Below are 20,560 nucleotides of genomic sequence, written 5' to 3'. Positions count from 1 at the left end.
GGGAAGGGAATCGTTCAGCCCTTCAAAGGTTAGGTCAAGGTGCACGGAAACAACATCAAGAAAAAAACAGGTTGAAAGTGCATGTTGGGAACAGCATTTGGGCCAAGTATATGATCACTACAAGTATGTAAAGAAATAAATAAATTACCCTGCAGTGTCATCACACTTTCCTTTTAGTGTTAAGCACCTCTGATCTAAAGCTTTTCCATACGCTTCAGATAGATTTTTTTTTTTAAATTTTTAATAATAATCTGGATTATATGTTCATCAGTGTTCATCATAGGTACCATGGCTGAGGTGAACCTGGAAACAGCACAGTTGCAATGCACAATTTTTGGAAGGAGAATTAAACGCAATTTCCTTGAGTGAAGGCACAGACTTCTAGGCTGAGAGTGGTCAAATCCCAGGAGGGGTAATGGCTGCAGCACCAGATTAAAAACCCTTCTGCTTGTGTTATTATTATTATTTACAATAATAAAGCGCCTTTTGATAAACAGTATAAATGGTGGAGAGACAGAAGGCAGTTTCTATGGCAGCTGACTTGCAAGGAGTGGTCAGGTTTTCCTCACAAGCAGCATTGCTCAGGAAAAGCTGGCACTCTCGTGATCAAAAACCTGTTGGTGTGTTTTAGCAAAAACAGTGATTCGTGTCTTCCTGAGTAAATCTGCTTTAAGCAGGAGACTGCAAGAAGCAGGCCTGTAGCTAATTTGATGGGCAGACTCTGAGATCTGAAGAGGCCCAGTTCAAAAAGGTGATTATGGCTCTGAATGTAAAGGAAACTTGAAACTTTGTCAGAAATGCAAAAATCCTGTGGAAACACTATCCCAGAAAGGGTGAAACTGCAAGCAAGAATTTGGAGACTAAAAGGCTGTGAGTGCTTAGCAGAGGGTCTGTGAGGAATGGGAGAAGGCCAAGTTGCAGAAAAACCTGTGTCTTAGAGGTGTAGAAGCATGGGGATAAAATGGCAATTCCTGCAATAAAGCTGATTTGGGTCCTGAAACATATACTAAGATATAAAGCGAAATCTTTTTAAGCTATTAAATGAAAAGGAACAGGAGTCTTTGCCAACATGGTGTACTCAGGTGGGACTGTAAATGGAATACAGTCTGAGTGTGGATGCTAAGTGGGCTAGCCCTATTTCTGATATATTCTTTGGGGTGGAAACATGGGTCTGGGGAATTCCCTGTCGTGGGATGAACAAAGGGAGCAGGGGCAGCCAATAGCACTGCTAAAAGAAGCGACTGCTTTCCCTCCAACCCTCCATCCGCTCCCTTTTCCTGGCACAAGGGTTTCTTTGCTGCCTGGGGAATTGAAGCAGGAAACTGGAAAACAAATCTGGACAAGCAGAAGGTCTTCAGCCACAGTGGTTCCTTCCCAAGTCACCAGAAGGTGTAGCACAAAGGTGGGAGCAAGCCCTGGTGAGGGACTGTTTGCTTCTCTCCAAGGCAATGCAGGTGTTTTCCATCCTCAAGTGTGTGTGTACCTCTGGCTGCGTGGTTTATGTTTGGCTGAAGGGCTGTCAGTCTGACTTGGGCTGTGCTTGGGGCATAGAAACATGCTTCTAAATGAAACAGTAGAGGAGGACCTGGAAGTACACGCAAGATGAGTTTACTGAAGCAGGATAGATTGTTTCAGGCAAACCTAGTATTTTATTTTTGGTAGGAATTTCTTTTTCTAGAAATGGGAAATTGTGCTAATCTGCAGGGCTGTGTTAGGTATGACTCACAGAAGAGAGCATTTGTTACAGTGGGTAAAATTAGTGTTAATAGAAGACTTGTATGATAGATGGTGAAAACTCTGAGGAGAAGACAGCAATGGGGAGCGCTGAAAGGTGTTAGACTGGAGTGAAGCTATTAGTGGAGTTTTTATGGATTGGTCCTTGGACTGATTTTATTCCCTGTTTTTATTAGGGACATTAAACATCTCACCATAAAAAGGTAGTGATGTATTATTGAAATTTTTGCTAAGCTGGGAAGTATTTCCAGCACAGGAGGCAACCTCACAGAAGGGCTCTGGTGACTTAAAGTACCTAAAATATTTGCCTGTGAGGCTCAGGGAGAGCTCTGTCAGTGCCGCTACATACAGCACTGGGAGGGTTCAGTCTAAATGCACAATGCAGTTGGTGACTTGTGTTAAAGAAGATGGATTGAAACCAAAACAGGTGCAGAAAGGGCTTACTGGGATGATCAGGGGGATGAAAAGGCTATCAAATGATGGAGTCTAAAGATTTTGACTTAGCCTGCAGAATGAAAACTGAGAGGGTATGCTCTTGCTCTCTGTAAATATGTTGAGGTTTAACACCAGGGAGGAAAAAAAAAGTCCTTGAAATAGAGTACAAGAATGGATTGGTTTGAATGGGTCACAAGAAAGCTTAGGCTGGATAATGGTGAAGTTTCAGGTTGTGAGGAAGCGAGATTTTGAGCTGGCCAGAGGGAATTTTGCAGGGAGCTGGGAGATTAAGCATAAATGCTTTCTCTGCACTGTTCAGTAGGAAACAGTTCTGCGATTGTGGACATTTGTGGAGGGCATAAGTCCGAGAAAACCCCTGAAACTTGAGCTACCTCATCTACTTCACCTTTGCAGACAGTCTCTCTTGGAATTTGGATGAGCAGCTTTGCTGGAAGCTGAGTGTTGTTAGATGATGTTCTCCACAGGTACCAGCACTGGGCGTGAGAGCAGAAACTGCAATCCACTCAGCAAGGTATGAAAGACTCAGTAGAAAAGAAAGGTCTTTTGAGATGTGGGTACTGGTTTAGGAAGAATTGATAGTTCAATTAATAAGCTTGACACAGCAAAAAAGCTTTGTGAGAAACTGTAACTGTTATGGTTCTTTTTAAACTATGGCTTCAGTACTTTTTAAATCAGAATTTCACAGACTATAACACCTGTCACTGAAGACTACTAATAGTGTCTATAAGATAGATACTACACTTTTCCTCAGATCTTTGATATTGCTCAGAGGACTTAATTTCAGATGCTTACTAGGTCTGAAGATAATTTTATATGAGAGAAAACCTTCAATGACCTCGTTACCTTGGTGTGTAGTTCACTGCTGATCTTGGACTCTCACTACATGTCTGGGACAGGATTAGAGTATCTTCTGCATAAATTATGTACTATATATGTGTGTGTGTGTGTGAGTGTGTGTGTGTACATATATATAAAGCTAAGCTTTGTTAAGCAAGATTTTACTCAAACATTAGTTTGATGATTTGCTTTCCCCTGGCTAAAGATGTCTGGAATTTTATGTTCTTATGAAAATAGGAGATTAGAGGTTCCCTCCTTCTATTGTGTATTTCTTTCTTTCTTGCTCCAACACTGGCACTTGTCCGACATGTCAGGAGGTCATTTTAGGAATCTAAAGCCACAGAAAAACCAAAAAAACTTGCCTTTTTTTTTTTTTTTTTTTTTTTTTTTTTTTTTGTAGAGTTGCTTCACTTCTGGTTTAGCTTCCTGAAACTGGCTTGCTGCCTGTTTGGGCAAGCACTAGTGCTCTGTGGGGGAATCGGGTGCAATGTGGAATGGGAGAAGGGTTGAGCACTGTGCTTCTGAAAGCAGGTAGTTGTTGAAGTTGGCATAACTACGTCACAAACCCAAATCCTACCCAGCAAGCAAGAGTGGGACATCTTCAGATTCTTTTCTTTGCAATTTTGTTGCTCCCAGCCTCTGCAGCCCTGAACATTTCTGGAGCTAGCTGTGTTAACTATCCAGAGCTGTGAAAAGGTTCAGTGTCTTCGGCTGATCTGAGAACACTGTGTTGAAGTGACCTGCTAAAAGAGCATCAGCAGCAGTGACACACTGAGATGTGCTTGGGGATTATTCGCTGTGTCAGATAAAGATCTGATGTGCTCTGTTTCTGATTCAGGACCCAGGGAGATGTGAATGTGGCACTCTCTCCCACTTTGCCATTCATCGTTTTCAAAGACAGAGTAGACAAAGTCCACCCTGCAGGGACTTCATTAGGGATTTTGTCTAAGTTGAGATTTGCTTTGGGGTTTGAATGTGCTCCGGCTGATTTGGTGATGGGCAGTAATGCAATTCATTTGTGTTGCATTCAAAAAGCTTGAGAAATAAAGCTTGTTACAGTGCAAATCCATATTTTCCCCTTTATAAAGCCCTTTTGTTTCCTTTTCATTCCTTTTATAAAGGCAGACCTCTGCCACTACTTTTGATTTGAAGATAAGATTTTATATCTGGGTACCACATGCTGCTGCTGAGGTAAAACTTGTCTTCAGGTGTGGATGCTGCACACTTTTGAGGTCTGGCCTAGGCCATGCATCTTTAATCTGCTAAACTTTGCTCTTCAAATTTAACACAATTATAAGAGGCAACTGTGACTCAGGAGAAATTTTGACTTGATTCTATTATGGTTGAAATATCATTGACCTCAGTGGAATCAGAATTGAACCTGCTCCTGTAAACCCACCAATTAATTTTATGGTTGCGTCAGCAGATCCCAATCAAGATAAGAACTCTATTGTATTCATAATTTTAAAAATGTAAATCTAGACAAGGTTCCTGCCTTTGAGAGTCTGCAATTTAGAGACAGTCTTTTAGCGTGTATACTTTTGCATAGCAAGGGGGATTTTGGCCTGCTGATGCCTTTGTTAGGACAGCATCTAGTGTATAATCAGACTCAGAATAGGAAACTCTTTAGGGAAGACTTCAAGTAAATATTTTGAGTTATTTTAGAATATAAAAATGTTGTAAAGTTTAAACAAAAAACCAAGTTCTTTTTTTCCTTATACTCTAAAAACCTGAATTCTTTGGAAAGTCCATGTGTTGCAGGTACCTGGTAGACCAACAGCCTGGTCTTTGAGCTCTTCAGTCACCAGTTCTGTTCAAGTTGTTATTATATATATATCTATCTTGTTTTTTTTCAGACAGAATGACAACCTCTTTCATCAAAGCTGAAATTAACTGCATGACTGAAGTGTGACCCATTGAAAGACAGGTCCACTGGTGTGCATGTGTATGTGAGGAGTAGGGGTCTCATGGAGGAGCAGAGCCACCTGACTTCCAGCATTTCCCTAAGGCAGGGCATAGCAACACCAAAGATGAGGGAATTTCCTGAAAAATATTAAGGAACTACTTTTTGTTCTACTCAGAAAGTGAAATACTAAAAATTGCGTATCTAAATCCATGACTTTATGGAGGAATTGCCTCTGGGAAAAGGAATGGGGGAAGTGTCTGAAGAGTCATCTCTGGAGAAATCATTTATGAGAAGTGTTTGCCAATGGAGGAGCACTGCTGTCTGAAAGGGGAAATGTGACATCTTTTCTTCAGCAGCAGCTCTTTGAAATGCTGGCCTTCCTTCCTGTCCAAAAGAGGTGGGAAATTAAAAGGCCTCATTTTCAAACAACTTAAATTGAATATGCTATTGAATCCTGCCAGGTAAAGATTTTAGAGTGCCAACTCTTTGCTATAGTGCCCACCAAAGCACCGTAGATTTTAAAATCTCTCTGACAAGTTTGTTGATTTCCAAGACTCCAGTGGATGTGTGGCATTTCACTGAGGTGAGCTGGATCTTTCCAAACTGTGATAGCCTGTGATGCTGTGTTTGTTTGTCGTCCAGAATGACAATGTGGTCAGTACTGTCCTTGTCCTCTGAGCTAGTACCTAGCAGGTAGCTTTGCATAAAATTAATAGCAAAATACAGAGACAGGCTTTTGTTCATCAGTCCTTGACCAAAATCGTTTTGCTGAAAGAATAAAACATGAAGTATTTTAGTGTACATTTACGTATAATAATTATTTGGTCCCTGTGGCAAAAGTGTTTTATGAGAGGCACTGAGCATTCTGCTGGTTTTATGGTGACACCTTGTAGCTGAGAGATGAAATGCTTCTCTTATGATGGATAAATCCAGTTTGGGGGGTACTCACTGAATGTAGAGATTCACGCAGATTAAGTGCCTTTTATCCCCCACTTTACAGTGTTTTTCAGCATATGAGTTTTGCTGCTCCTGCAAGAGGCAGCACTTTCTGCTGAAAGAGGGCCATCTATCCTTTAAGCCTGTGTTCTGTGCTTAGAGAACCACATAACAAAGTAAAAAATACTGACAAAACACTTTTGTGCTATGTTCCTTCTTGGTTGGATTTAAGGAAAGCATGTTTTACTTAAAAATCTCCATTCAGTTAAAAGCTTAACTAGTATTCAGGCTAAAGAGTATGTGTGTGTAGCTGTAGGATAGCAGCCCTAGTTTGACATATATGTTGTCTTCTGACAGAAGAGAATTTGTGGAGTGGGGAGCTGGGGTAGGTCAAGTTACAGCTTTCAGTAAATCTGAGCATGCCTGAAATGGTTCTTTTAGTGTCTTAAAATATTTGTTGCCTTTTTATCATTGCAAGCCTGATCCATGTTCCATTTAAGCTGGTGGGAACTCTTCCCTTGTCTTCTTTAAAAATTGGCTCTGACCCCTGTATCAGATTGCATACCACCTTGCTTTCTGATTCCTGGAAGGGTTCAGCCAAGCGTTATAAATTAGATGCTTAGATAACATTGATGACTGCAGTTCTTGATTGTGCTGGGGGAACCAAAAATAAAATAGAGGTCAGAAGTGTGACTAGTAAATGACACAGTGTGGTCCAATTCCTGCTGGCATGGAATGTAGGGGGACACACTTGCTTGTTTGTTTGTTTGTTTGTTTTGTAAGAGTTGACTTTGTCTTGGTCCTACTCCATTGTGATGTGGAGAAGGAAGCTTGTTAGCTTCCAGAGAAATGACACTGTGACAGCTTATGTAGCCCGAGACTTGTCCCTGGAGTTTTGTCATGACTTCCAAAAGCATCATGAGCAGACCCTGGGTATTTAGGTGAAAATGAGTTTTCATCTCATGCACTTAGCTGGACAGATCTAAATCAAGCCTTTATGAACAGGAACATGGCTGCTGATGTGCAGCCTATGCTGGCAGGTGCAAGCTCAGGCACAGTGGGGTTGCTCGTCTTATAATGATTTCATGTCCAGGGAGGGCATGCTTAAAGCTTGACAGATGCTGCAAAGAAGACTCTCAAAGGGGTGGATATCAGCAAAACCAAGAGCTGAGGAGCTAGCAGCGACAAAAATGGATTGAAGCCTAATTGGCATCTCATCCTCCTGCAACTCATGTCAGAAGAGCTCCATAAACAGCCCCGGGATAGTGTAGTACCTATCCCAGTCTGGTCCCTCCAGAGAAGGTCTGTGATAGTGTGGAAAGCAAGGGAGTGGGAGAAGTGGGGCAACAGGGTAAAGGAGTGAAGCAATGAAATCCCTCCTGCACTGACAGTCTCCTGGGATTTTACTGTTGATGCTGGAGTCTGCTTGCTTTGTTCAGGAAGCTCTGCCTTTCTGTTGCCTGCATAGGGACATGGAATCGCCACAGGGTGTGTATCTGTGTAGGTATTGTGGCTTTTGGCAATCATGATACCAAGGGGACCAGGTTCTCTTGGGTCTTGGGATTTTTTGTATGAAAAATATTAATCTTTAAGCACTGTCATAACTACTCCATGGCAGCAGCACAGAACAGTCACACATTATTTTATTTATTTTGTAAGTGGGGATTTATATATAAAAAGAACTGTAACTAAGTGGCTTAGGAGAAGAAAGGAAGATGAATGCTCCATCTCTGTGAAAGTACAAGGTGACCTCAGGTAGGGAGAACGCAATTGCCTAACTGTGGTTTTACCAGGACACATTGTCTGATTTCCCTCATCTTATTAGAAGTGCTGTGAAATATGAAATGTGTATGAGTGGCAACATGGGTGCCTGACTATTCGCCCCATCTCTCCTCTGGCCCTGTAAGGTTTCTGTCTGAAAGGCTTGTGGAGAAGTACTGACGCAAACACAAAAAAACAGTCAGCTGGTCCTTTTGATAGACTTTTTTTCCTTCTTTTTTTTTCTTTTTCATGTTCTGTCAAATTATCAAACAAAGCATTCTGAAAAAACACTGCTTGGAGAAACTCATCATAGAAAGCTCTGTGACACTCACAAAGTCAGACACTCAGTGTGCAGAGTTTGCCTCACACTGTGGTCTAATTTGGAAAAGAAAGTGGAGCTGCTTGGACCCTGGTATTTGGCTTCTCATTGTGGCTGGAGTTTGTTCACCCAGCCAGAGACTAACAGGCTTAGCATGGGAGTTCAGACAATACCACAGCAAATGCTAAACTAGACCTTTATTTATGACGGCTCTGGATGAGTGTTAATTATTAGCTGAACGTAGTATGTTCTAGAGGCTGTTTGCATTACAGCATGGGAAGGGCCAACGGCATGTAAAATGTGTGTGTTGGTAGGCAGAACAGCAGAGCAAACCACTTCAGAAAAGAATAGGGATTTTTTGTTGTTTCTCTTCACTACATACGTAGTTTTTATTAGTGCCATGTAGCCATAATGAGGGATTTCCATGAAATTATTTAGGAGATTATATATTGAACATGATTTTATTAAGACAGAATGGATTAACATGGTGATGACGTGCAGCAGGTATATAGGAAGTGCTGACTACATCAGATATATTTCTTGTTAATAGTTGTTTGGAATTCTGGATTAGGTGTTTTCTTGTCTCTTATGAATCACTGTAGCAGTTTGCAAAAGGGAAAATGATACGTGATATAGAACAGAATTTGCTAGGCATGAAAGGTATTTATTGTGATTTTAGGAATGGTGGTCTGAAGAGGCTTCCTTCTGTCAGATTACAAAATTAATGAGAGTTTTAGATCCATAGGGTTATTTAAAAGAAAAAAGAAAGAAAAGTGTTTTGTATAGGACCCTGCACTGTTCTTTCAACTACTCAGCAGCACAAATGTCTTATGTTCTTTAGAGTCATGAAACCACGCTCTGAGCAGTGTACATGTGTTTTGTGTATTTTCACTTATTTATAATGAACTACTTCACAGGAATAGCTATTCTTAAACAAGCTAGCAAAACTTTCATTGTGATGGCTGTAACTATGTACCTTAATAATTTACAATCTCACTTTTAATTGGTCTGCCTGGAAATAGGAAAACATAATTATTTTTCTCCTTTGTTAGGTGGTAGAGAATGTAGGAAGGGAAAGGGGTCCTGTGCTTGCTAATTGACCAGGCCTTAGCAAACTTCTGAATTAAATCTGTCTTGGACGTTTGTGCTTGTGATATGTGCATCTTTGTACAATTCAATTATTTGAACATTCCGAGTTAAAAAAATTAACAGGTGAAGAGTGGAAATGTAGTGAAATGAAAATCAATTACTTTGAATTGAATGCTCTATGAACAGTCCTCACAGAAAACACGTGGAATGTGGTGTAACATCTGATTGATATAATTTTGAGGTCACCTCCTTATTTGGCCCTGAACTAAATTATTTGAGCAAGGCAGGCAGCCTCCCCTTTCACAGGAATGCAGGTTACTTTCCATAGCTGTTCCAGTTGGGTATGTTTGGTATTTGTGTCAGCTTTCGACAAAGACATCTAGCAACTTTAAGTATGGTGCAAGGAAATGTTTGCACTAGAAAATTGATAGAGAAGTCAGTTGCTAGAATAGAAGTATGCAAAAATTGCTGTACTCTAGGGCTAAATCTTGCTTTCAACTATGAATAGAGGGACTTTCTAAAAGTCACAGCCAGAAGGAGAAATGCAAGCCACTTACGATCGGGAAACATCGTATCCTTTCCGTACTGGAAGAGTTGGCTTTCATCAAGACTTTCCCATCCTAAGCTGGTGGGACAAGAAGGTGGTGTTGGCAGGACGGACCAGCCTCACCTCTGCATTGTGCTCGTTTCTGGCTTGAATAATGGAGTGCATACTTAAAACATGAGTGTAAGCTAGTAATGCTGTGCAGGGTGGTGGTAGTACATGGCTTGGTGGTGGACTCGGCAGTGTTAGGTTCATGGTTGGACTCGACGATCTTAAAGGTATTTTCCAACCTAAATGACTCTATGATTCTACACAGATGACTATCCTGGTGGATGTTGATTTCTCTCTCTCTTGGTACTAGATGAGCCATTATTGTAACAACCTTGCGGGGCATGGGAAGAAGGGTATTATGGGATTTTAGTGTCCCACAATACTTACAGAACCTGAACCAAAGTCACTGACACCGACTTGCTCCAGTGCTTTCTGACTACAGCCAGAATTTCTAGGTGTCCTAGAAGGAAAAGGTTTGATGAATTTCTAAAGAAATTATTTCACTTCTCTGAAAGGCTGATTGTTAGTGTCCCTACATATCTGATCCTAAATCCTGACTGCTCTGTCAAGTTCATGATGAAGTATTTGCCTACTGTTTATACATGAATTTCTGCAATTTTTGAAGGACAAAAGAGACGTAGCTGTGTTGTGAGTGAATAGAAAGTAAAACCAGGATAGGCTGGTAAAATAAAGATTGAATTTGTAAGCTTGAAATCCATTTAACTCATCTCAAGTGCAGTACAGTGCAAACCCCCTGATTCAAGGTCTGCTAGTTATGTGTGCCACAGCACTGTCATGATCCATCAAACCTGCCAGATAAAGAGAGGCTATTTTAAAATTTCTCCTTCGGGGCATGGGGAAGTACTGTTCTTGCAAAGATAGAAATTTATGATGATGCTAAAAAAAATGCAGATGAAGTGAATAATTAATGAATTCAAGACAGGACTGAAATATCTTCCTAAAATGCCGCTATTTTTAGCAGGGAGTGCTTCTGCAGTGCTTGTCATGTGATCCTACTGCCTTCTGAGAGCAGGAAAACAATTTGAATTGGTTTCTCTTTCCCCATGGACCTATATAAGCCCAGCATATAATATCCCTTAGCATCTGCTTCTGTCTTAAAGCAAAAAAAGTGATTTTAAACCTCATGCAAAATAAAACACTAATGAAACCTATACTTATAGATAATCTTTATTGCAGCTGAATATTTTTCATAGTAGTTTGTACTTTTGAGGCTGTACAAGGGGGATACTGCAATGGGTGTAACTCACAGCTGCTGCTGGTCCAGTAGTACTCATTGCAGCTGCGTTTTCGAGCTAGCAAAGGACATAGAGACAATTATCAACTGGAGGTTGCAAGGTCTGGCCCATAGATAAGGGTTTAACTTGGCAGATTTGTGCTTCTTTTACCTATAACTAGTATAGAGTGTTGCTGTGTTTGAGCTACTTAGAACATTAAAAATGTCATAGTCAGAAATGCCTCTAAAATAAGTTGTTATATCCACACAGGGATACAGTTGCTGCCACAGTGAATTCTCAAGTGTTTAACATCCCTGGTCCTGTCAGGGATTTCTCCTTACTGAGTAGTAATGAGTACTCATTCAGTCAGAAATCAGAAGCTGCTCACTTGCTGCCTTTCTTACCTACTGGAGTTGCCACATGTTGAATTTAGAAGAAACCTTAAAATCCCAAACCTTTAGGCACTGAGGAGGACCCTGGCTTTGCAGCTCAGTAGTACCCAGTTTGTACAGGTGTAGAGGGGTGCTGGCTTTCTTTCCCCACTTGCATGTGGTTTGCTTTCTCCACATGGGATGTTTACTGGGTGGCTCCTGTAAGGTGTGTAAGGCTCCTTGGACCTCACTGGGACCCCAGTCCTCAATCCTGGTGAGCTGCAGAGCTCTACCCTGGGAGCAGAGTGCTTGCCATGCAAATCAGCAGTGAAACATCTGGGCCAAAACACATTGCTTTGGGAAAGGGTTGTGACCTGAGTCTCAAGCAGCAGAGGTGGCCCCAAATGCACCTGCAGCCCCAGGGCAAGATACAAGCTTCGGTGATGGTGGACTTTGGGAAGCTTCTGGAGTAAGTCATGGAAGGGGGCTTCTTGAGGGCACTGGAGCTTGAGCTGTGGCTCCTTTCTTGTATTTGGTTGCACATTTATGGCATAGGTCTCACATATGCTTTGTTGCATCTGGTTCTCGGTCTCTATTTTTCCTTCTCTGTGCATCTATCTAAAAGGACTTTTTTTAAGATTTCGTGTCTGTAAAACACATGCATTGTATGGAGCTTTGTAGTAATTAGAAATTGATCCTCATCTGGAAGCTTGGTTTGGTTGATATGGTGTTACTGAAGTGAGAACCTTGTTACAAAAAAATGTATCGAAGTATCATTATATTTTTTGTGCCAGCTGAAAAGACTATTTTCAGGCTTATTTTTCCCAGCTTTCCATCAGCTCTCCCATGCTAGAGCTCACTGCCTTTTTTTCAGTGTTCTTGCTCAGTCATTTGTGTGAGTCCTTCCTAAAATAAATCCTGTTATCAGGTGGCTGCATTTTAAGCAAACCCCACCTATTTAGACCAAAAGGTTGTAGAGGGATACACACAGATTGAATAAGTGGGTCAATTGGAAGGATTGGAATTCTGTTGCTGGGGGTCTCATGAACAGTTGATGTCTTCAGTGGGTCAAGTCAGTAGGACAGGACACAAGGACAACCCTGGTAAAGGCAAGTCTGGAGGACATTTCCTTGCCTAACTTCATCTCAGCACACAGGGTTTGTGTTCCTGTTCAAATCTCTATTGGGTCGTGGTTCCATGATACAAATAATAAAACAAACGAAGGGTAGTAAATTGTATCTTTTTAAATTAATGAAATGCATTGAGTTCTTCATGCAATGAAAAGACATTGAGATTTTAAGACCATGAATTTTGTTAGAGTCCTGCAAACCAGTTCTAGTTTTCTTTACTTATATCTGTTTGTTTGAATGCCTGCACTCATGATTAAAGCAATTAGTTATACAAGTCCAGTAAGGTCTTGTGATCTGCTTGGGAATGATCAAAATGGAAAATATCTATTTTCAGCTTTGTAGTTTCTGTATTGATTTGGGCAATGAGACTTTGGGAGAATCATTTTTGCTTTACATAGAGTTATCCACCCTGTGACTGCCTACTGAAATAGCCAGCAATACAGCTTTACATAGCTGAAACTAGGAGTATTGAAATGTTTAATTTCGCAATTTAGCAAGGAGGTACTGATTTCAAGCTATGAAAACAGTAGTTCTTTAACAAGTAGCTTATTTTAGTGCCTATCTCCTTACTGCTTTTTCTTTTCTTTCCACAGGAAAAATTAACCCAGGAGTGTGTATTCAGAGAGCAATTTGAAGAAAACTGGTATAACACATATTCATCAAATCTATATAAACATGTGGACACTGGAAGACGATACTATGTTGCGTTAAATAAAGATGGGACTCCAAGAGAAGGGACTAGGACTAAACGGCATCAAAAATTTACACATTTTTTACCTAGACCAGTGGACCCTGAGAAAGTACCGGAACTATATAAGGATATTTTAAGCCAAAGTTGACAAAGACAATTCCTTCACTTGAGCCCTTAAAAAGTAACCACTATAAAGGTTTCATGCGGTGGGTTCTTATTGATTAGCTGTGTCATCACATCAGCTCCACTGTTGCCAAACTTTGTCGCATGCATAATGTATGATGGAGGCTTGGATGGAACATGCTGATTTTGTTCTGCACTTAAAGGTTTGTCCTCCTGGAGGAGAGCCTATGCCCACTCGCTTGATTTAGTACGAGAGGGAGCGCGAGAGAGTGAGTGCGAGAGAGAGAGAGAGAGAGAGAGAGAGAGAGAGAGAGAGAGAGAGAGAGAGAGAGAGAGAGAGAGAGAGAGAGAGAGAGAGAGAGAGAGAGAGAGAAAGGGAGAGCATGAATGGGAGTGAGAGCGCGAGAGAGAGGAGCCAAGGGGAGGAGGAGGAGGGTGAGGAGGAGGAAGGCCTGATGCATGCTGGGGAATAGACACGCTTTTAAATTTTTGATCAGTTGTACTTCGTCATATATCAGCATAGCTGCCATACTTTGATTCATCAGGATTTTTGGCTGGTGGCCTGCTCAAGTGTACGCTGCATTTACAAAGGCATGGAGGGTGCAGTCTTACTTAAACAAGAGACTTTTCAGTTAATCGCTCTCTGGGTCTCACCCCACTGAGTTTAAAGCAAAGACCTCTTAGTAAAAAAAATAAAAATAAAAAGTTAAATTTATTTATAGAAATTCCAAAGGCAACATTTTATTTATTTTATATATTTATTTATTATATAGAGTTTATTTTTAATGAAATATGTACAGGCCAGATAGGCATTTTGGAAGCTTTAGGCTCTGTAAGCATTAAAATGGCAAAGGCCACTATGAACCTGTGGTAAATTCATGCAAGTAAATATAAAAGTGCATGGATAAAAAAAAAACCAACAATAAAAAGGTAATGACAATAATAATAAATTCTAGTGACCCTCATGTACTAAAGGCGACAATCTCTTTTGTGCCCATATTATTGTACAATTATGCACACCACTCATGACACTGAGTCCTCACTCTTCTGACTGCTTGTTTCATAGCTTACCCCAGAGGATTAAAGAGAAAACTGGGTCTTCAACTTTTTTTTATGTGTCTGTAATATTTCCTCTCTGATAAAATGACTTCTTACATCATTGTAAATTTCACAGCTGTGAAAAATGTAGGGGTTGGAATATATTCTACTTGTTAAAACCTATTGCAGATTATACCAAAGCTAAGTGATAAATATGCTTTTTTTTTCCTAAAGAGAATGCCAGAAACAACATAATACCAACAACATTTGTACTAATTTTAAGATTCCACAAAGAGCACATAAAGATTTCAGAGGGCAAGAACCAGGTTAACAGGATCACTCTTGTAAACATGTTTATTTGTGCACTTGACTATCTACTGTGAAATTATACAAGTTCCATAGGGGTCATTGTAATATCTTTTATGGAAAATTGCTTTCAGTGTGAACTGTCATAATACATGATATTAGCACCCTTCCTAAAGTAAAACTTGCAAAATGAAACTAATAAATCTCTATCAATAATGACAATGAGGGGGACAGTATTAGACTTATTTTTATTGTTTTTCCTAAAGGATGTTCTAATATTCATGAACCTTAAGTGAGGTAACAGTATGTAATGTTTAACGGTATGTAGCATTTTATGTTAAATACACAAGCACATTGATTAGCAGTTATCATTTGGAAATTAGCCCTTAGCAAGATGCATTTTTTTCCCCAGTACCTAGAAGAAAAAAATAGAGACAAATGTCATGTTAAGGTCCATATGAAAAATGCATTTTGTAGCTGTTGTGCCCCTTAGGATTTTAATCCAGTGCCATTAAGTGTACCCTTTGCCATTGGATATGTCAGGAGCAGGGCTGGTCCTGACACCCTGGCTGTCCGCAGAGGCACAGGGGCTGAGCGCAGATGGGTTTTGGAGGAGCAATACATAAGTTTGTAGCCTATTCATAATTCAGAAATTTTTGCTCTAAGGCACTCTTATTTATCTGATTTACATTATTTGAAACTTATTTCTGTTCTGGAATAACCTCTGGCTCGATGTCCTGAGCAAACATGCCCTTTCTGCCCTCAAGCAGGTGGAAGGGGCCATGTCTCAAATGGCGATATCAGTAATCTTAAATAAAACATGGCATTTTGTTGTAATTGTTTATGAATGATAAAGATATGTAAATTACATTAGTTGATTTGTAGGATACAGTTAGACATACTTGTCTAGGGACTGTTATTGCCTGGGAATTTACAGCCTTCAACTGCAGCCCATGTGTTTGTCTCTGACCCTTTGGGGCTACTGAGATCTACAGATATTTTGGCTGCTGTGGGTCAGTTGGATTCGGAATTGTTTGTCTGGGCAATGCAAAGACCGTAGGAGAAGAAAGGGAGCTTCTGGAGGGAACTCCAGAGAGAACTCATTGCTCAGTGTTAAATGGATCAATCCTACCACAAGGAAGAGAGGTTACAACTCTCTGCTGTTTCAGTAAATCTGGCATACACAGGGAAATTATTTGCAAAGGTTAAAAATGCTCTGAGTTGAGGCCACAATACTAGGCCATGGTTAGAGTCTTAATGTTAAATCGACTTGGATTTTTAGTCATAGGCAAATCATTACTACTAGTTAACATGTTTAATTTAATTTATTTTTTTTTGTATTTTTCTAAAGAAAGGATTAAACTCAAGAAAAATGTTATGAGTTTATGGCAGTCCATATAAATAAACTGTAACCCATTTACTCGAATAACCTGTAATGGTGTGTAAATACTGACTTTATGTAAATATAGAAACATGTAATTTAACTTAGGCATTATTGCAAGACTGGAAGGCCTAGGAGTTGGCAGTTTGCCACTCCCTGCAGGTTCACTGGGTCAAATTTGGCCTGTTTCAGGTAGCGAACAACAGATTCTGTTCAGTCACTGGTGTAAAATGAGTTATTTCTGTTTGTTTTCTGGTGGGGGATGGGCAAAACCATTGTCACCTGGGTGCTGCTTTGCTCCTTTGCCAAGGCATGAAGGGGTATGGATGCCCTCCTGCTCCTTATGTGGTCCTGCTAAAACAGGGCTGGAGAGAGCTGACGTGGCAAAGCAGGGAGGCTTGCGGTGCCTCTCCTCCTGTGCTGTGGACAAACAGAAGTCTTCATTTTCTAGTGCTGTCCATCTGGCACCTTCCTTGAGCACTAAAATTCACTTGAAGAAAAATCTGAGGGAAAAAGAAAAGAACAATTCATGTTATTTACTTGATATTCTGTAATGGTGTGTAAATACATACAGAATTCTGTAATTCCTATAAATATATTGCTATAGAATTTTGCAAATTGGTATTATTTGCTTCATGTCCCTTCAGAACATTTTCTTATAACCATGCACATGTGTGATAATGGGATGGCAAAAAGATGTACTTGCTTATTCCTAGAAAGTGTGTGAGAATATCCCCAGAAGGCAAAAGTCATCAATATTTTCTGTCTTTTTGCTAAATTGGAAAAAAGCAGGGAAATATATTTTTGTCAAGAATTGTATTATCATTTCACCTGAAGCAGATCTGTCTGGGCAAGCAGCATGGGCAAAAAGGTGATGGAGATCCAGACCAATGTTATGTTATGGGCTGATTTTGAGCTGCATCTGCTAATGTGTCAGGCCCCCTCCCAAACTTAAGTAGAGTGGGTTAAACCTGGGAGAACTGGGCAGTGCAGAGAGTGGAAAGAGAAAAATTCTAGGAAGATTGCCTTAAATTGTCCCCAGTCAGTGCTGAACTTAAACTGCCTGCTAACTGGATGGAAAAAAAAGGTGTCTTGTATAAATGCCTGGGTGTAAGATGTGGAGGCTGGAGATAAGACTCTGGTCTAAAAAGTCAAGTGTTGCTATTGTCCGCCTGAATAAAAGAGAAATATGTGTTTAATAAACATAAAAATAGGAGTGAGTTGGAGAGACAGCTTCTGAGGCTGTTTCTTGGGAGACAGAATATGGCAGGAGGCAAGAGAAGATGCTTCTGCAGCATGTCTTTCAGAGTCCCTTGCATCAGCATAGCTTATGCTCTGCTCTGCCTCTTGTATCAATTAAAAAGGTGACTTTAAGGTCTGGCTGTGTTTCTCATGATTATAGGAGTAGAAATAGATGGGTTGTGAACTGCGCTGAATGCCTTTTTGTGTGAACTCCTGTCCCAGCTAGTAAACTCTCACAGGGTCCCTGTGAGGTACAGTAGCGAACCTTGAGATGTGACCAGGCTACTTACAACTGCAGTTTGTTTTGCAGAAATTGTGAGGCTCCAGTTCTTTGAAATTTTGATGAAATCTTGGAAACTCAACCCCATTACTGATGTAGCTGTATATATGTAGGCAGCTGTATTTGTAGGTAGAGAATCTGGGGAAAGAAGTAATCAACAACGTCATCCTCAGTATTTCATTCCACATGGCATATCATTTACTGATCTGAGAATAAAAACCAGAAGACTTCTGTTTTCCAGAATTTTATCTCTGTTCCTATGCTGTTAGAACTCTCCATGGGTTGTTCTCCGGTCAGTTCTGTCCTGCCTTGTTGTTATCTTTCAGCTTACCATAACACTACAAGTTGGTTTTGCCATCTGGACCCTAAGCAAGTACCAGTAGCAAAACCTCATCTCCTCTTGTCAAGAAGCTGGAACAGCCTGCCCTAGAGTTTGTTGCTGAACACTTTGGCATTGTGAAGTGTGCAGAGCATGGCTAATTGGCATCTTAAATTTAGGTCTGAAAAAATTTATCTGTTAGGGGTAAGAAAGACATCTAGTGATTATAAACAAAAAATGCTATTGTACAACGTGTCTTCCCAGCTCAGTTGCAAGAAATTTGAAAGCAGAAAATGTTTATTGATGTTCAGGAAATTTTAAATGAGAATAATAAGCAAGCTCCACCTGCAAAATAATTTATAAAACCCAGTCTTTTTCCCTGATGGTTTCTTATCTTTAATAGCTTGTGTGTGTGTTTTCTTCTACTCAGTGATATTGGAAAAGATTCTTTTATTTTTCATTCATGATTTCTGAAGTCCAGCTGTCTTTATATAATTTTTCAGAGTTATTCTTGTCTGAACCCTGGAGCAGGAAAATTACTATGTGATCCTGGGTTAGGATAGGGGATCACATGCTTTGCAAAGATGCTGCTGTTGTGCTCAGAGTAGCTGCCATAGTCCTTGTCTTACCGTAGCTATCACATGGAGGACAACAACATTATTTATTCCTTAATATTTGGTATGTTGCTGTTATTATAGAAGAGGTCTTTTTAAATGGTCCTCAAGTCATGCCAGCTCTTTTAAACCTCAACTGTCTCTTGAACACTCGCTCACAAATATCCTATCATAGAGATCTGTGTATAAGTTAAAGCTTAGCTACATGTTGCTTAGTTATGCAGAGGGATTTTATCTTGTATCAAAAAAACCCAACAATCACTTTTCTTGAGGTCAAGGAAAGTAATTTTTATGTGCACTACTCAAAAGTAGCAACTACAACATAGTCAAAAGAAGTCTGGAATTAGACTGAAGTGTCAAAATGTTTCTCACATATCTGTTTTCTTGAGAAATCACAGACCCTCAAATTATGGTGATATGCAAAATATGCCCTATAGATTTTTTTCCATGTCCAGAGGGCCTGGATTTATGTATATCTTAGTGTTGGAGGCAGTAAGTCTAGGTGAAAAGAGCATTTCTGTAATGTTGGAACTCATTCATTTTATTGACAGCCTCCCCCTTGTCCCTGTAAATAGTGGTTTTAGTTGAAATTATTATTGTTTTTTTTTACCCTTGTTGAGAAAGTAGATGTAAATATTGAAACAGTATCTTGAAATACTCCCTCACAGCTGTACTTTTGAATGCATACTTCTTTCTTTCATATTTCTTATGTAGTATGATTTCTATTGCTTTTTAGAAACGTTTATGCTTGTTATGAATGTCCATACACTGAAGAAGTTGCAACCAATTTATGTATCTCTGTCTTCTTTGGTTAAGCCAGTTTTCTCTTTCTGGACATCTTGTGTTTTGGCAGGCAAGGCAGTATCTTCTCAGCTAGGACTCTTGTTTTTCCTTTTCTCTTCCTCCTGCCACAGTCCATCTTTTTTATTCATAGACTGTAGTTCATTTCAGAAACCTTCACAAAGAGCCTGCATGGTAAGACTGTGTGTCCATCTTATCTTCATTCCAGGGAAGCAGAATAATTGCTGGTAACAGTCCTCTGTGCATTTTCATCTTTGAGACATTGTTTGGTTTGATTCCAGATGAAATCAGTGCTTACATCTTCCTGTTCAGAATGGTTTGGGTCTTTATCTCACTATGTCCCTAACATGTTTATTAGAAGGGTGTTCAATATTTAATGTCAGTTTATTCAGACACAGTATATCCATTTCCATTTCTCTTTTCACAGTGTTCTGTGAAAGCCTTTGCGTACTATCCTTTAAGATCAGTTAATATCTAAACTCCATTGTAGACATCACCCTATTGATTGAAATCTCTTGATCAGCCACTTTGTATTACTTTGTGTTGGCAACTCATTGAATTATAAAGATTTGACATGCGTGTTAAAGATGCGCAGTTTAAGTGTCAATCCCTTTTGTTGTAAGACCTGAACTGTTCTCTGAAGAATGAAAGTCACGTACACGTCCCCAGTTTCATTAAGGATGTTTTCCTCACTGGCATCAGTCCACCTCACTGTCCTTCAGAAGAAAGCACTTCTTTTGGCCTCTTCAGTGTGCATGGAAATTGCTCCCAAATGGCCTGCTCTCCTCTATTAACTCTTTTAATAAAATCCCCTCTCTTCCAACCGGTATTTTTTAACTGCTTCTTCCTATCACCCTAATCTTCCTCGTATAATTTTGTGGCATTTTTATGAGGCAGATACTGTCAATGAAACCTGTATTTTGTAACTGTGACTGAGTCCAATATATTCTCATTTCTAATCAAGCCAGTCTCTATCCAGTAAAAAAAATTGGAAGAAATAATGAAGGAAAACTACATGTTGCTACCCCTTGTCTCAAGTGGGTTTGAAGGAGACCTAATGTGAACTTGCTCATGCTAAGATCCCTGTTAAGAGATTTCCATACTCTTAACTGTCTTTCTGGGGTTCTGTAATGTCTCATTACTTTCCAATTGATATTGTCTGTCATCCTAGCAAAAACATTTCTCGATGTCTATGAAGTTGATGTAAAATGAACTCCATGAATGTTCTGCTAAGAGGATGTTCTTACACACTGCCATAGCCACTGACATTTTCTGTTTCTTGAAATCAACCTACTCTTTCCCAAGCTGAATATCTTCTGCTTGTTTCAACCTCTGTAATAACGTGCCTGTCAGGTTGCTGCTTGACATAGAAAGGAAGCTGCTGTCTTTTGGTTTA

At 39.9% G+C, this 20,560-nt stretch overlaps 1 protein-coding gene across 1 annotated transcript in view; it reads left to right on the top strand.

Annotated features, from left to right (window-relative positions):
- Window positions 1–16,526, top strand: part of FGF9 (fibroblast growth factor 9) — a 29,738-nt gene extending 13,212 nt beyond the window's left edge. Inside the window, exon 4 of the mRNA XM_039378663.1 lies at window positions 12,963–16,526. Within this exon, the coding sequence (XP_039234597.1) occupies window positions 12,963–13,208 (246 nt within the window). The 3' untranslated portion in view covers window positions 13,209–16,526. The remainder of the gene's footprint in view (window positions 1–12,962) is intronic.
- The last annotated feature ends 4,034 nt before the right edge of the window (window positions 16,527–20,560 follow it).

The sequence above is a fragment of the Pipra filicauda genome, unplaced genomic scaffold (genome assembly GCF_003945595.2).
Source record: "Pipra filicauda isolate LSUMZ 115617 unplaced genomic scaffold, ASM394559v2 scaffold142_size1944046_pilon, whole genome shotgun sequence".
Classification (NCBI taxonomy): Eukaryota; Metazoa; Chordata; class Aves; order Passeriformes; family Pipridae; genus Pipra; species Pipra filicauda.
This window is presented reverse-complemented; position numbering and strand designations above follow the sequence as displayed.